The following is an 18088-nucleotide window of genomic DNA, read 5'->3' as shown; positions in this document are numbered from 1 at the left end:
GAAAGAGGGGAAAGGAGGAAAAAAATGAACAATGGATGACAGAGGAAGAGAAAAGAAGACAGAGAAAAGTGGAAGAGAAAAAYAAGGAAGAGGGAAGGGGAAAGGAGACAAAAGGAAAGAGAATGGAGAGAGCATAGAAAGAAAAAAGAAAGAGAAATCAAGGAAATGGGGGGAAAGGAAGGAGGAGAAAGAAAAGCCAGAAGAGGAAAGAAATGAAAAGACAGAAAAAAGAAAAAAAAAAGACAAGAAGGCATGATAAGCCAAAGGCAGAGAGACAATGGGAAGGGAAGGAAGAGGAGAGCAAAAAGAAGGAGTGAGAAGCAAAGAAAAAAGGAGAGAGAAAAAGCAAAGAAAATGGGAAAGAAAAGAGGAACATGGAAGAGGAAAAAGCAAGAGAAAGCAAAGAAAAGGAGAAAGGAAAAGAAAATCAGTGTGGGGAACATGGGGAGAGAAAAAAGGGAGGAAGGAAAAGGGAAAAGGAATGATGGAAGAGAAGCCAAAAAGGGGAGGAGAATGGAGGAAAGAGTGAAAAGGCAAGGAAAAGGAAAAGAGAAAGTAAAACCAGGGGGAAAAGGAGCGAGAAAAGAAGAAAGAAAAGAAGGAAAGCATAGGGGAGAAGGAAGCAAGGTAAAGCGAAAGGAAGGAAGGGGAAAGAAGAGAAAGGGAAAGAGAAAAAAGGAAAGAGAAAAGATAAGGGGAAGAGGGAAAGCAAAGGAGGAGAAAGAAGGAAAAGGGAAATCAAGAAAGGAAAGAAAAGAAAGGGGAGAGAAATAAAAGTAAGAGCTAAAAGCAAAGGGAAAGAAAGGAAAGAGAAAAAAAGGGAAGTGAAGAAGAAAAAAGAAAGTGAAAGGAAGAAAAAAGGAGTGAGAAAACAGGGAAGGGAGAAAAGGAAAATGACAGCAATGAAAAAGAATAAGGGGGAGAGCAARCAAGGCATGAGGGAACMAGGAAAGAGAAAAAATAGACCAAGRTAAAAGGAAAGAGAAAGGGGAACAGAAGAAGGAAAGGAAATAAAAAGGTGGGAAAAAAGGAGAGGACAGCAAAAAGAAAGAAAGAAAGAACAAAAACAGAAGAAAGAGGAAAGAGAAAGAAGGAGAACGGGAGAGAAAAAATAGGAAAAGGAAAGGGAATGATGAAGGATAAGGAAAGGAAGAAAAGCAAATCAGCGGAGTAGTAACCAAGGAGAGGAAGAGACAAAAAGAAAGAGAAAATGGGAAAGGGAGAAAAGGAGAAAAGGAAAGAGGAAGAGGCAGAGAGAGCCAAAGAAAGCTAAGACTCGAAAGAGGAAACAAATAAAAGAGAAAAGAAGGAAGGAGTAAAGGGAGAGAGAGAAAGGAAAAGGGAAAGAGAAAAGATAAAAGGGGAAACGGAAAGAGAACAAAGAGAAAAAGGAAAGCAAAAAAAGGAAGGAGAAAAAAAGGAAGGGGAAATAGAAGTAAGAGAGAAAAGGAAGCGAGAAAAGGAAAGACAAAAAAAGAAAAAAAAGGAGGAATGCAAAGAACTGGAAAGAGAAAATACGAAAGGGAAATAAAAGAATGGGAAATGGAAAGAAAATGGAGAGAGAAAAAAGAAAGGAAAGAGACAAGAGAAAGTGAAAACTGGGAGGGAAAGCAGGAGAGAGAAAAGAGTGCAAGAGAAAAAAAGGAAAAGGGAGAAAGAGAACAGGATAAAAGGAAATGAGGACAGAGAAAAGAAGGTAGGAGAACAAGGAAAGAGAAAAGTGGGAAAGCAAAAAATGGAAAGATCAAAAAAGGAAAGGGAAGAGAAAAGGAAAGAGGAAAAAGGAAAGAAGATATGAGAAAAAAGGAAAAAGGAAAGAGAAATAAGGAAAGAGAAAAAGGAAAGGAAGAGAAAGATGAGAAAAATGGAAGGAAAAAGTAGTAAAGAAAAGGAGAGAGAAAAAKAWAACAAGGAAGCCCTGGGCAGCAGCACCCCGTGCACCTTGTGGGAATGGTAGCCCTGCCAGGAGCTGCGGGGTGCTCTCACCCGTCGGAGCCGGCTCTCGGTCAGCGCTCCACGCCGCGCTGAGGGCTCCGGGTAGCCCAGCGCTGGGGGACTTTGCATTCACTCCTGCCTCACGTCCCTGCAATAAAGCGCTTTTCTGCACCCCGCGTGGGCTCCTGCTCGTCTCTCTTGCAAACGCTCGGGCACCCCGGGGCTTGCGGCTCCTTTCGGGCCGCTCTGTGCACGGCACGGCGGGTCTGCCCGAGTGCCCTGGCGCAGCGCCGGCAGCAGGAGCCGGAGGGCGAGGGACTGAGCCGCGGGCAGCAGCAGCGCAGGTGCTGTGGTGGGAGACTGCGAGCTGCRTCCGGGGGAGAACTGCCTGCGTGTCGGGGAATCAAGGGYCACCCCCGCAGAGCAGCAGGGAGCTGCGGCGGGGGCACAGAAGTGGCGGAGASGTGCTGCTGCTGCTGCTGCCAAAGGGGCTGGGGAGAAAAGCAGCACCGCGGCATGGCAGGTGGGCTGTCTGCTGGGTGCAGCTGTTCCCGGGCCTCGGAGGAAAGGGGCAGGAGAAGAGGACCTGGCTTGACAGCAGCCGAGGCTGGGCRGARGAGCTCCTGGGCATCTCTGCAACTAGAGAAGACACCCCCTCTAGGGGCCCCGTGGGGCAGGGGCACTCTCCTCCCAAGGCAGCCAAGCAAGWGGGTCCYGTTGCAAGTGGCCAAAGGCACTTACCAGCCTCTGGGACCTGCAGCTCAGCCACGCACCCTTTGGRAAGACTGGAGTGACGCTTGCTTTCTTCCAGGCCTCTGGTCTTCTCCCACTCGCCATCACCTTTCCAAGAGGATGGAGAGTGKCCTTGCCATGACTTTGGCCAGSTCCCTCAGCACSCRTGGGGGCAYCCCTTCAGGGCYCACRCACTTGGGCATGTCCGCTTGCCTTAAGCCATCCCTTGCCCCTCCTCTTGCCGCAAAGGAAAGGCTTCCTCTCTCGAGACTTCCTCCCTGCTCTCTGGCACCTGTTATTCCCCGCCTTCAAGCCCCAGCCTGGCCTGCTCCAGCAGTGTGCCTCTGTTCCTCCCACGGGACCTGTCCCTGCTCCCACCCTCTGCATGCCCCCTTCTTAGGTCTGACTTTTGCCACCAGCTCCTTGTTCAGCCATGCAGGTCTCCTGCCCGCTTTGYGCAACATCCCTCTCCTTGCTTGTGGGGATGGCGGTGAGCAGGGGCTCTCTGTTCAGCACAGGTGAGCAGGGGACCCCCGGCTGGGTGCTGGCCAGAGGCAGCTGCGCTGCGGGAGGGAAGGTGGCTGGGCCCAAAGCCCTAGAGATGCCAGCTGCTGCTGCATGGGGCTCCGCAGGAGGAGCCCCACGGGGCCCCTTGGCCAGCGTTGGCACAGGGCTCGCTCAGCCTACGCAGCCACAGCCACTGCCCCTGCCACTGCAAGCTGCCCAAGTGACCCCCTGCCCCGCAGGGATCCCAGGCAGGAACCTCTGACACACCAGAAAACACTCTTTCCTGCTTTCTAATACTGACAAGTTTTTTCTAAAGCTCTGCAATATTTCTTTTCTTTTTTCTTTTTTTTTTTTTTTTGAGCAGAGTTCCTCTTCAATGATTTTTGCAGCTTGAACATTAAGCAGGGACCCTGCACCAGTTCCTGCTGAATCAGGGCTCAGTGCATACCACCAATCACTTTTCTCACCCAGGAGCTTAAAATAGCAGCCCCAGCCCACCCTAGCTCTCTGGGAAGCCTGTCAGCAAATCTCATGTTTCTATTATTACAAGACTAATTTTAGAATCAGAAAAAAAATCATAGAAGTGATAAAGCTCTAGATGGTTTTCAAAGAATCCAGGTGGAGATGGGTCAGCACTGCAAATATTTTCACAACAAAATGCCAACTTTTCAAGCTGAATTCACTTTATCATGTTCATCTTAAACTAGCTTTCCACAAATATTTGGGCAATTAAAATTCTGATCAACAACAGTGTTTACACTTCATTTCTTATGAAGCTGCATATACAAATGTTCATGGTAAATGAGTTTAACATTATGGTAAATGAGTTTAACATTAGCATTGGCAATCACTCAGTAGAAATGCCGTCACATTTCCGAGGTTCCAGTTTAGGAGAGCAGTAGGTGTCTGCTTAGATCCATCCCTATTCTGGATAATATTAAAGTATGTGCTTACATCCCAWTCACTTCCTTCAGGCATAGTTCTAAATTCATCTGTTGACATATGGACCCCAGAACTGAAACTGTGATGAGACTGAGTGAGGTGGAGGCTGGGTACCATATGAGGAGTCAGAAGCAACTAACAAGCTTAAATAGCTGGCAGCTTGCTATCACCCCAGACACTTTGAAAACCCACAAACACAAGTCTGAAAATTTTCAAATAATACAGTTCAGTTAATATTTCCATTGCAAATGCTTGTAGTTATCCTATCACTAAGGGTCATCAATTATTTAATCGTTTCTATCAAACATCACACTAAAATCAGACCAGATTAACACTTGGTAGTTTTTATGTGATCAAGCCACTTGCAACTGGGCTGCAGGCACCTGAAGAAAGAAGGCCTGGTTAATAACAGAAAATAAAGGCGTTCTGACATGTTCCTAAAACAGTAAAGCAGAAAAAAAATCTTCAACATTTATGAGCCCGATACAAAGGTGTAAGATTCTAATGTGTTCTCCAATTATTGCATTGAAGTGAAAGCCTGATTTCAAAGTGCATACCTGCTTCCTTACATAGTTTTCTGGGCTTTCTGGGCTACTTCAGACATGTCCTGAAGGGCCACACAGCACTGAGAGATGGGCACAGTTGTGCTGTTGAACAGGCATCATCAACCGAGGATTGAGAAGGCAGCAGGAAACTACCTAGTGTTGGTAGAAATCTAAAATAATATGGAGAAGTCGCTAATTTCAGTAGGGAACTGAAGTAAAAATAGAATTAAACTCTAATAACTTGTCATGCTTGTGAACTCTTGAAGGCTGAACTCTGCATTTCAAATATGCCATTATGAAATATGACTTCACTGTTCTTCATGGACATATCCCTCGGGGTCCAAACGCAACTTGGCATAGATTGGTTCACATTTGATTGACTTTGAGCAAACCTATAAAATTTGTTATGGTTATCACAGTCAGTATAAGAAATACAGGTCATGAAGAATGTGTTTAATTCCATAGTATCCTCTTCTCTTTTTTCAGGCAATCAAGGCTGAAGATGATAAAAAGCTTTTACGGGCGGGATTTGAGTGCAATTTTGTATTTCAGTCATAGGAATAGGCATCAGGACACAGATTTATACATCATAATCATGGAGTACTAATAATAAACATACAGAAATTATTTTAAAAATGCAACAACTATTATAAGCCTTAACACTGCATACTGTTAAAAAAATGAACTGTCCGTCCTAGGCCATAAATAAGAACTTCCTTTACTTCCTTTATGCTTGTTCAAAAAAATGGAATTTATAGTCTGTAGGTATTGCTTTGAAAAATTGATGTCAATAAAAGAGCATGACTGAAAGATAGGAAGGATTCAGAAAAAGAAAAATTACAGCCTAAAAATTCTGACTAGAAGCTGAATATACTGCTAACAAGAAAAAGAGCTACTAACTGGTACTGCTGACTTGTGCTGTTCCTGTTGCATCTGCAGCTGTATTATTATTATTTTGCCTCAAGCATTGCTGTAGAATTCACTTTAGCTAATAATCACGCAACTAACAGTCTGGCAGCCTTAATATCTGTGGGAAACAAAATGGAATTTGTCCCTACACTATTCACCACGCTTTCTAAACACAATTCCTTTGGCCATGTGTATTGAACATCACATTTAATGGGTGCTGTACTATATATGCCTACCAGACATGTGCCGTACAGGCAGATATTATAGGGCAGTGGGTAAATGTCAACATAAACTTCTTTTGCACAGCCTTGAAGTACAAAACTGCTTAGGTCATTATCCTCTTTCTGGAGAAAATGCAAGAGATTGGAAGCAGCAGATCAGTAGTCAGACAGCCAGTAACAATGCCGATTTATTGTAAGACACTGTTTTTGCCCGAGGTCATCTAAGTGCATATATACTAACCAGAACAAGATGTAGCACAAGGGAATTAAAACATCCATTTAGAAGAGGAAAAAATCTAATCACTCATATGTGAACTAAAGGGGTGCATATCCAGCTGGGGTACAATCAGAAAGGACTCCTGATCCATGAGAAATTTAAACCTGGGGAGGGATTCATCTCTTTAGTGAGAGCCACCCTAACTGCTGCTGTCCTCGAAGCGATGGGTAGGAAGCGTGTTAGGTGAAAAGCTGGCTGCTGCTTGGTGCCAGCACCCGGCTCCGGAGCAGACTCCAAAATCTGAGCGTCCACTCGGCAGCAGTGCTGCTGCGGTAACCCATTTTTTATGGCAGTGAACAGATCAGTAAACTGTCAGGAAAGCATGAGTGAAGGGAACTGGGCCAAAAAGGCAATGGATTTCTCTCATTTAAGTTACTGCAGCTTCAGGGTCGATCTCTGTAGACTAGGTTTTCCTGTCTCACAAATATCTTCACATTAAAGAAATCAGGAAAGATCTTGCTTTTACCACTGTTTTCCCCTTTCTGAACACCGTCATCTCTCCCTCTCTCTTATCACTTGTTTAATATCTCAGATCTCACTATTTCAGCTAAGAGGAGGAGAAGTATTTGAGATTTACTCGTTCTTTTCTAGCATTTAGCAACAGAAACAGAAATCTGTCTTCCTGGCTTGGTCTCAAGAAAGGTTGAGTTCAGGACCCCTTAGCAAACACTCAATTCAAGTGCAATGAAGTATTTTATCCCATAGGAATCTCCACCTTTTCTTAAACATAGACTAAAAAAAGATAGCGTAAGGCATAGTGTCCTCACTTGAGCTCTGCTCTTTTCCAGCGCAGAGGATCTGTTCCTGGGTCTTTGGATATTCCTGATGTGATGAAAGGATTGAAAAAATGAGTAATGCATTGATTGCTATTTTAGTGTTGTTTAAAACAAGAGTAAAGGATTTAATTCTTCATGCTGTAGCGTGTAATCACCAGGAGTGTTCTGGAAGGATAGAGTACTAAATAGATAGCTATATTAATGAGCTTCCCTTCAATTTCCACATTAAATTCAAGTTTCTTATACCTACTCCAGAATCATACAGAGCCCCTTTTCACTCTTCTCATATGCTACCATGTTTTGCTCAGTTAAGCCAAAGCTGGTTTGTACCTTTTGCCTTTTCTATACACCTCATCAGTTACCATACRTGTCATAGGTTATTGATATTGCTGTTTAGCTGGAAGATCTTAGTTATCTACATCCCTTAAAAAAAAAATCACCTAAAAAATGAAAGGAGGTCCCAAGGAACCTTACTTTGCAGTCTGTATATTCTGTTGTACATTCTATATTATGCCGTGTAGCTATGCACTTTATTAATATAGCTTCAGAGCTGAACATCTCAAGAATAAAAACAGTCTTACAGAGACAGGACAGTATACGTAAGCATTCAGCTGGAGTACTGTTCAGCTGTGGATATCACACACTTCAGGAAAGGGGTAGACCATCTGCAATAAGTCTATGGAAAGGCAAGAAGAGGAGCTATGAGAAAAATTGAAAAATGGAGTTGGTTAATCTGGAGAATTRGAGATGTGAGAAGTATTTCATTATGTAATGAAATATATTAAATTTTTTTWAAAATTGACTGCAAAATAACTTGAATGAAATAATTTCTGTGTGACTGAAGACAGGAAAAAATGTAATGGGTTTATGCTGCAGCAGGGAGAGATTTAAGATGGCCTTTAGGAAAACCTTTCTAATGGTTAATAGTGGTTAAACACTGGAGTATCAACTGGGGAGGCACTGAAGTTCTTAACTGAAGTAATAGATAGTAATAGATAAATCCAGTGCTTTTACTATGTTCTTGACATAAGATAATTACAGGTTTAAATATGCTTCTCCAGAACATCCATCTCTTGCCACTCCAAAAGGCAAGAGCTGTAGATGGCACCTTTGCAGGGAGWAGCAGGAGAATATCTTCAGCATGGCAAAATGCTCCTGCTGCAGTCTGCTTTGCTATGACGCAAGGCTCTCTTTRCATTTACTGGTGGATGATAAATTCTGAGTGGCAAAACTGTGGGTACTTCATGCTGTCTCTTAACAAGTGGAAAAACAACCATCCTCGTATTCAAGAGGCAAAATGACTTGTTCAGCTAGTTAATAAATGCTGCTAATTACACTGTGGTTTCTGAAGTTTGAAACAATAGATTCRCACTCCTATGATTGAGATATCACAACAGAGAGTTAAGGAAATTAAAACAACACTGAAAAGTAGGGTTTTACTTTATAAATCACGCACAAAATTATCAGAGTCCTCAGAAGGTCTCCTTAGAGAAGCTCTATCAAGATAGATCTTTATCTTCAATACTTTCATAAAAAATGAAATAAGAGAAAAGTTTAATGCAATAAGCAATCTGACCAAGTACCCTGGTGTACCTATCTAAGACCTGGATTCTATCCTCAGTCCCAAACGACATGGAACATGCAGCTTCATGACGGTCTGAGGTCTGATACAGTATGGTCTTCTAATCATTGAAAGACACTTTAGTTTAAGAAGCACATTAAGTTAAAAGTGTTGCTTGGAGGTAAAAGCATTCAGCATCTCTATCTGCACTAGCAATCTCAGAAGAGCAGATGACATAAGACCCCATCCTGCCAGTAGGAGCATTTTGGTCAGTGAGTGAAGGGCCTGGAGAAAGCTTAATTATGTAAAACATTTATGAGGCATGGAAGGTATTCATTTTAAATAGTAAATGGCAAAACAGATTCAAAATTAAATATGAGGCCTCATAAATAAATACATTTGCAATGTATTTAAAACACATCATGAAAATACTTTTAAAATATGTCCCTCTTTGTTAATGTAGAAATTTGAGTGACTAATTTAACACTCTCACTGGCTAGTTTCCAGCACACACAACACACACAGACATACATATGCTTTTATTCTAGCAAAATTGCTCTGTTTTCATTTCCATAATTGATAGCATTATAAATGTTTGCATTTGTTACATTCTTTTCTCTGGAAAATTAGATGGAAATTGCAGATGCATTTTGACACTGAATGAAATCTGCTTAAGGTTAACAAGACATTTCCATTGTACAAGAAAGAGTAGCCATTTACATATTAGGGTAAGACTAATGTGGAAAATCCATTTGCATTTTATAGCAACAGCGTGTACTGTCTAGGAAAAGGGCAACTTGAGTTTGCTCAGTATCTTTCTCTTTGTGATAACTGTGCTGCATGGATAGATCTTCCAAACTTACCATAAATGGGACTTACAGCAGAATAGGGCACTAAAGTATGAAAAAATATTAAGATATTCGCTCTCTATTTCAGTTTTAAAAAATGAAGTTTAAATCAAAGAGTTCCTATCTGAAGTYTCAAATGTAGAGCAGAAGATACTTTGGAGTTAACCATGGGTGCCTTAGGAATATTGACTTATACTGTAAATGAAAGAGTTAAATTTTCTCCTGCTTCAGAGAATATAGGTATATTCTTTCTGATGCCCTCTAGCCATCTCCCTGGTCTATGCTATGCTGTGACTTATAATCAGTTTAATTTATGCAGCAATCAGTATTTCCATTATTAAGACAATATGACGTATCACGTCCAACTGGAAGATCTCAAAGCATCTGCATGAGCATGTCCATGATAAAGCTGCTGGGTTGCTCTGTATCACTAATAGGGAAAAATGTCACAGAAATAAAGGACAGCCACACATGGGTATAATATGCTAGAAAGGGAATAGACAGAGTAACAAGCCTATATTAAATACACACTCTTGATTCTTCTGCTTCCTAGAGCCCACTCAGTTTAGTATACTTAGATACTCAGTATCTCCACTTGTCAGTCAAGCTAGCTTCTGCTCTCTCTCACTGCAACCCATTCCAGGTTGCCCATGGCCTACTGCATATCTTGAAATCTCTCCTGCTTCAAAGAGTTTGAGATAACTTCTGATCCTTTCCCTCCCACTTTGAGCACACTTCAGCTCCATGTTATTCAGGCTGAGAAGCGCTGGGCTATTTTGAAGCTCTGTCTACATAATATTTTGAAGACAGATGCAAGTTTGCTTCAAGCTGGTAGGAAGCGAGCCAGTTCTGATGCAGAAGCCACATGACTGCGTTATCAGCACAATACTGAGCTTGATGTAATAAGGCTGTCAGAGAAGCAGAATACATTAGYTGAGCTTCAGTCAGCTCAGAGCACTGGCAGAGCCAGCTTACATCTGTCTGCAATCCATCAGGGTACCTAAATCGCTTAAGTCCCCTTTTGGTCCTATTAGCCCCTACACAAACTGAAGCAGGGACAAACTCATTTCTACAAATGAGTTTGCTGACATTTGGCTTCTGTCAGAGACAGAACACCTGCCTGGACAGAGTCAGTTCTGGTTTGCTGTACCGTCGTGTCTATCAGAGGCAACAAGCTGACATTTGCCAGAATCCCTTTACACTCCCCATCTACATTTGCATTTTCTCAGTTTATTATTGAGAGATTATTTTCTGCACTGCTACCTGCTTCCACCCACTGAGAATCAACTAGAAAATCCCTGCAATATTTCTTACCAAAACACTTTTGCAATTCTTCCATTTTTGATCYGTCCAGGAACACTAGAGTGCTGGAAGCATGAGGCTTGCAAAAGAGCTACTTGCTTTCAGTGGGATTCATGGTCTAGTATAATTTAGGATAAAACCCAGASGTAGGCATTTTGAAGCACACAATGTTACTAGGCAATTAAAATAATCAATTAATCCTTAGGACTATACTCTACTGGCAGTTTATTTCCCAATGTTACATCTACTGAACATAATGATAGCACATTACAGATATGTTCTGTTATGAGACCAGTTGGCAGATACTCTGGCCATTAAGGTTCCTTCTTTAATAAAACTTTGAAGATCCCTGGCTTAAAGAGTCCTGTGTCCACAGACATCCYTTTTTCCCTAAAAGATCCCTAATGTGTGAAAATGTCTTCTCCAGAGAGACACAGACCTGCTGCCTGGAGTACTGTGGATCAGCTCCCTGAAGCAGCTGCCTAATGCTAAGGTTGCAGCACTGAGCGCTACCCAGCTTCAATCTCTTTGTACATGTTGTCCTCAGGCAGGCCTGTAAATTCCTCTTTCAAATCATAAAATGCAAAATGGAGAGATACTCAGTATCCACGCTGTTTTCTTCCATAGGAAATGAAGCTGATATTCAACAAAAACCGTTAAGCTTCTGGAACAACAGAGATTACTTAAGTGACATCAGAATTCAACATAATTAAATGAGAAGACTTCAACAGGACAACATATAATTAGTAAGAGTTTGAGGACACACATCCACAGAAAATCTAACATAGAGATTTCTCCCTCTCCCTCTGCTCCCCAAAATGGCCAGTGGCAGTTGGTACAGGCTAGAGTAAGCCATAGGACTATCTCCCAGCCARAGGAAAGTGCAACAGGAACAACATGTTCATGGCTCAGCAGTACTCAGCTCCCTCCTCTGAATCCTGGCCCCATTTATGCCTACAGTACAGAGTTCAGCCCTGCTCTTGTGAGTGGATGTATCCAGCTTGACTGAATTTCCAGTGTCAATCTGCTTCTCAATTCCTTTCAGTCAGCCAGAATCACTGGCGATAACTGAGCAGGAATAGACAAAGTTGACAAAAAAAAARTGCTCAGAACGTTTTGCCGTGGGGAGTTATTTCAAACTATGTTTCACTCAGAAAGGTCTGATGAAAAGTCTACCTTGAGAAACTTCTCTGCCTGCTGGCTTGCACAGCTTCCTAGCAAATCAAAGGGACACAAATACTGTATGTTTAAGTCTGAAATAATTCCAGATAGATTTGTTTAAGAGATTATATTCAGCCTTATATGATAGACTCAGATATCTGAATACTTGTCTTCTAATTGATAGGAAAGTCTGTCAGTCCAATACTCAGACCGGACCCAGCCAGCAGTGCTTGCTGCACTGCTCTTGGAGGCTCCCGTGGCTACCTGTTAGGGCCTTGCAGATAGCTCCTCAGGCCGGAGCACCATGCCGGTGCTTAGTATCCTTAAAGCTCTGCCAGAGCTTCCTACCTTTGCCCTCATGATGCATGGCTATCGGGGATGGCTGCTTWTCCCTGCAGCTCCTGTAGCGTGAGACTGCACCTCGTGCATTACCGCAACTCCTTATGCATACCCACTGAATCTCCCAGGCCAGGAGTCACCAGCACTCACCAGGCTCGAGCTACGGTGGGGAAGGAACRCAGCAAGGGTCCTTCCCTAGGAAAACAGGGAGACAAGACACAGGAGTAACCACATGATTTAATGCTGGCAGGAACCAACACACATTTTTTTCCCTAGCACAAAACATCTTTACAATCTTGCCTGAGAAATGTGAAACAAAGAATAAGCACCCTGGATCAGCATTCCTACAGCCACAAACGCCAGAAGCATTAGGTGCTAAAAATAATGTTTTCTGTCCTCAACTAGAATATGCTGAGACTGTTGCTTGACCAAAAATTAATCCTGTACCAGTAAACTCTGGTTTGCTGTCTCCCTTGGCAGTGCTTAAAAGTAGGGTGCAAGAGTACAGTTTGAGAATGCTGAGACTGTTGCTTGACCAAAAATTAATGCTGTTCTAGTAAACTCTGGTTTGCTGTCTCCCTTGGCAGTGCTTAAAAGTAGGGTGCAAGAGTACAGTTTTCTATTTAAGGTGAACTGCCTTTTGGTGCAGTAGGTCCAGCTCTCCTGCAAAAGTTCCATCCAAGTGGAACTGATCCATAAGGTGAAATAGATAATAAAATATAATACAAAATGAAATCAAGAAGAGACATCTTGCTGGCCCATATGGAGAGAACCCCCTTGAAAAAGTCTAAGGATGAACAGAAGTCTCATCTGTTGACTTTTGTATGGCAAAGGTTCAGACTCTAAGGACTAACTGCCAAAGGGAGAAGCAGAAATATTTATCTGTTAACATTTCCCCTATTAGAGCCAGAGGACAGAGAAATGGCAGATCTATTAGTCTATCTCTAAACTAAATTTGAAGACCRAATAATGCAACCAAGAAGAAAAGCTGCTGACAGTCACAAGGCAAAGAATAAGCACTGCGTGAGTGTAGTTGTCCTCCTCCTCATGGCAAAAGACCTGGGAAGCTCTTGCAGGACCAGTGTAGGATGTATCTGGGCTATTTGACAATACTCTGGATCCAGAGTGCACCACACCACATGTGCTCTTTGGGGGAGACAGACAGCCTTCTCTGGTGGACTTTTGCAGTAACAGCAGTGTAATAGCAGATTGTCTCAGGAAAAGAAGACACTGACTTTCTAGAAGACCTGAGAAAGCTTGAGGCAGGAAGAGAGAAATAGTGCTCCTAAAACATTGCAAAAGTGCCCAATGCATGGTCAGTGAAAGGGATTTCTAACGTGAAAYCTTTTTTCACAGCAAGGCATTTTAATCTGTGCCCAGCAGTGCTCATCACTACAGAGGTAAGATGGCTCAGGAGAAGGCCTGCAGAAAGGGCACTTCTGGGGCTCTCCTGATYGATGGCACTCAAGTTGCCATGGGGCCTGTCCCCTCAGCCCAGGGGAACAGGGCCCCTGGGCCTCAGGGCAGCCTCAGACTGGGAGGCGTTGGGCACTGGCACAGGGATGGGACAAGCCATGGTGGTGCTGGAGCCGGCACTGCTGAGGCAATGCAGGACAGTGGCTGATGGCCCCAGGCTGGAGGAAGCCAGGGGTGGGCAAGGACAGCCAGAGCTCTGGGGGCCCTACTGGCCTGACATTCATTTTTCTCTTTCAAAGTGTTGTTTTCACATACCCTGCCTTTTTTTCTCCTCTGGATATTTCACTGGTCTTTTGTTGCATCTCCCTRAGGTAATGCTGTTCATCTGCTGATCATGCTTCATCACTAGTGGCACTAAAGCAGATATCTCTGCAAAACTTACTGATTTGGCTCCCTTATTCCACAGAGCAAATTATCCAACCCTGTTATAGGAGATGACAGTATAGCAGTAAGAGGGTAGCTGAGTCATGTCTACCTTTGATCAAAGCAACAGAAATTCCTGGTGTTTCCCCCGCCTAGATTTCCAGGTTTCTTCTGACTAAATCCCTTGTCATCACTACCTGTCTGAATCRAAAGTCCCCATTTCCTGGCTCCTAAGAAGTAGTCACTTCTCCACCTGTCAGAGTACATAACTGCATCCCAGGGACCATTTCTACTTTCATCTTCTCGTCTCCTGCCCTGAAATCTCAGCTATAGCCATTTCCATGTCAGCCCTGCTCTGCCATGTCCTGGGAGGTTATTTCAAAAGCATGATGTTGCTCCACACTTGTTCCATCAATGTTGCTGCTGTTGAGGCTCTCTCCGAGAATATACCTTCTGGTGGTTGAGTTTTTGTTTAAAACTTTCTACCACATATTAAAAAGACTTTTTGCCAGACATCCACTCATTTGCAAATTATGGGTTAGTCTTACCTGCCTTAGTCATTTTTAACCCTCACAGATTCATATTCCAGGTCAGAGAGTTTAATTCTATTGTGCTCTGATRACATTTTATTTTAAATGTGTAAGTATTTTGAGCAACTTGGGGCTGAATGACCTAGTTCAATTAAAGAGAAAGACGGATATAACTAAGGTTCTTCACTGCAAAAAGGCAAATTCCAATAAACAAAGGGAACTAGGAAAAGAAATCAGTTGAGCTGAGGACATCAGAGAACTGAATGCACATAATATAGCATAGTTTTTCAAGTAAAAGATGAAAACTTATATAGAACTTATTTTGCAAGAAAAGGAAAAAAGCTGCAGGAAAAGGACATAGATTTTATTGGATGAACAGCCATATCAAAAAGGATATTAGGAATAAGCAGAGATGCCAGGGAAACAGAAAGGAATGATCACTAAAGAAAGCCATTTCTTAACATCAGTAGCTGAGTAGAAAAGACAGAACTGTCACTGGGCAGGCTGATTTAGCCCGTGCAAGATCCAAGCTCTGACRAAATCTCAGTTTCAGCCATAGCATGTAACAATGAGTCCTATGTGACAGCTGTGCATTTAGCCTTTATTTTCAAAATTCAGTATTTTTCAATACCTTTGTTGCAATTAATTTGACTGTCCCTAACATTAAATCACTGCTTCTCTGACACTCAGTGGCRCACTGTCGTGTTAATTGTCTCACTCGGTAATTGCCTCCATTGCCCTTTCTTCCCAAGGCGATTGTTATTTTTTCCTCCGAGGTTTGCAAATCTGCCAATGGCTCCCACAGTTGCCTCCCAACCTCACATTTCAGTGACCCCATCTCTGCAGGCTACAATCCTTCTCACACTTAGCATTAACTCAGATYAAAAAGTCCAGTCCCCAAAGAACAGCTGATTATGTTCCTCTACTGCCAGCTATGTCCCAGTGAATCCCGAATCAAATGTGGAGCAAACCTAGCTCTTTGCAGAYAGGTATGCGCCTTGCTGCTATAGGTGCCTGCGTGCCCCTTCAGTCTGCATACGGACATTCTCAGGGCACGCAGGTGCAGCCACAGTTTGTCTCAGGCATCCACACGGGACTGCTAGGAGAAATGATATTTTTTAACTTGTGGTAATAGAGCATCAATTTCTTCCAAAAGTCACATATAGGATGATATGTCATACATACCACATGAACTATTAGCACTTTTTTTTTTCTGTTTTAAGCAACTATCTCATTTTGGTCCTATCTCTGTAGTGTCCCACTCAGTTGCTTTCAGATACAGTTGGTGATCAAGTTCCTCTGAAAGTCATCAAGTTGCCTTTTCAGTGGGCCGAAGTTCAAGTGAAGCTAAAGAAGCTAAGCTGCAATGGGATAAAAAGAAAGTATTCCAACGGAGAAATAAATGGTTAAAAGATAAGACACAAAGGATGACAGTAAAAGATCAGTTTCCCGGTGGWGAAAGGTCACCAGTGTAGTCGCACAGGAATACATACTGATTGATCTAATCATAACCAACCTGGAAAATGGGACAAGATGAAGCAAGTCTGCTGACAATAYTAAGTTATTCGAAGTAGTAAATTTAAAGCCATCTGCTAAGAGCTGGAAGGCTGTCCTAATGCAGAATGACTYGGAAATAAAAAAGGTAGCCAAATTCATTATTGATAAATGTAAGGTAATGTACATGAGAGGAGAAAAAAACAACTTTATATATGCAATGTTAGGCTCCAAAATAGCTATCATCACTGTGGAAAGCAATCTTGAGGTTATTATAAATAGGTCTATGAAAATGTCAGCTCAGTGCTCAGTAGCATTTTAAAAAGCGAGCTGAATACTAGGAAAGAAAGAAAATCCAAAACAAAAAATATCATGATGCTACTGTATAGATTCATAATGTGACTGCATTTAAATGATGTATGCTATTCTTTCTCCCTCGTCCTAGCTCCAAAACGTGGATGAAAAGTAAGAGGCTCCAAAGTATGGAACAGTTTGTCTGTGACAGATGGKTAGCCGAACTGGGAGACCAGAATACCAGGCAGGACATCTGAAAAATTCTGAAACAATCTTAGGTGGCTAGAAGGAAGCAAATAGTGAATAACTGTTCACTGTCTTCCAGTATAAGAACATTAAATGAAACCCCTAGTGACATGTTCAAAGAAAGCAAAGGGAGATATTTCTTCAAACAACCATAGTTCAGCTGTGTAATTCTAGGAGGCTAAAGGCACTGAATTCTCTGTGGATTGGAAAGCTAGCCAGAAGAGCCTGTGAAGGTGAATCCGTTTGAGGGCTACYGGATAGAAAGACACAGAATTTCCCTAAGCTGCGATCTTAGGAGCACGGCAGAGTGGTCTGCRGCAGCATCACTGCACGCTTGCTCCATTCCTGTGTCTTTCTCCAGTGGGCACCCACCACTGAGGGACTGTGCTGGGACCCAGTACTACAGTTCTGATGGTTTTAGGTTGTCCTGATCCTTTAGGGGATCAGAATCAGATCCAAAGTTTATATTTTCCTCCTCAGAAGTGAGGGGGTCACACATAGCGCTGATACATATTTTAGACTGTTATAAAATGTAATTTGATCTAAGTCAGAAGGGAGGTGTAAACTGTGTGACTTGGATTAATTTGGCATTCAGTGGGTGTGTGAATGATGGCATACGCACCAATGCAACAGATGGTCTGGGCAGCAGAAAAAAATAACTAGATAGCTATAAAAGAAGGAAAGCTCCCTCCAGTCAAATTGTGATCATCACTTCACCAGGATAAACCTAAATAAATTCCATTGAAGAGACAGAGCTGTTTACCTCTTCCACCTGAGGAATATCTTGGGTCTTTGCTGAATTTTGCCCCATTTCTTATTGAAATTTCATCTGTTTCCTCCAGGCTGAATAYGGCTCCTTAGGTTGTTAACTCTATTTTGTTAAATCTTTTCTGGAGTAGTATTTAGACTGATCTCCAGGAAATTGAAATCTTAAATACACCGTTCCTCAGCCCTACACACCTCTGGAGTGATTGCTGGTGTAAAGTGGAAGCAAGGCCGACRGATAGCGGCATAGCTATAGCAATGCTCATGACATTGCAGGCTGCTCCAGGTTGCTCAGCGTCGTGGGCAAGCACGAAATGCTGGAAACCTGTTTCACTCCAGCTAAAGGATTCCTGAAGTGGTTGAAAGGTTCAATCCTTAAACAAAACCACAGCCCTGAACTGCAGTAAAGATACATCCCAAACACATATGTCCTCCACCTCTCTTTTTCTTCTCCTTTCCTTTTCTCCCCTGCGTAGCTGTTGGTGCTCTGGCCACCTTGGCATCAGGGACMTGCTCTGCTCATGGGACACAGTGATACAGAACACACAGGTGTGTGTTGCACAGTATTGTGCAAAGAWTATTTCAGATTGGTCCCAAAGCAAAAAGCTTTCTGCATGCCCTAAATGGATAGCAAGATAAATAATGACAATACAAAAGTATTGAGATGATAAATGTAATACTAAAATGGAGAGCTTGGTGACAGATCTTTATTCCAAAATAATATTTTCTAYATTATTATTAGAAAGGGTTTTTTCCTATTTTTGCTTAATCTGACAAACACAATTTCTATTACCCTAACCATGAATGCTTGTCAATAGCAACTTTAAATACTCAGAGCCTGATCTGATTGCAGGGAAAAAAAAAA

General features: G+C 42.4%; 1 protein-coding gene across 1 annotated transcript in view; it reads left to right on the top strand.

Moving 5' to 3' along the window:
- The first annotated feature begins 3151 nt into the window (after positions 1–3151).
- Positions 3152–18088, top strand: part of LRP11 (LDL receptor related protein 11) — a 51552-nt gene continuing 36615 nt past the window's right edge. The window contains exon 1 of the mRNA XM_085310868.1: positions 3152–3185. Within this exon, the coding sequence (XP_085166994.1) occupies positions 3152–3185 (34 nt within the window). The remainder of the gene's footprint in view (positions 3186–18088) is intronic.

The sequence above is a fragment of the Rhea americana genome, unplaced genomic scaffold (assembly GCF_003343005.1).
Source record: "Rhea americana isolate MKP2758 unplaced genomic scaffold, rheAme1 scaffold_108, whole genome shotgun sequence".
In the NCBI taxonomy this organism is placed as follows: Eukaryota; Metazoa; Chordata; class Aves; order Rheiformes; family Rheidae; genus Rhea; species Rhea americana.
This window is presented reverse-complemented; position numbering and strand designations above follow the sequence as displayed.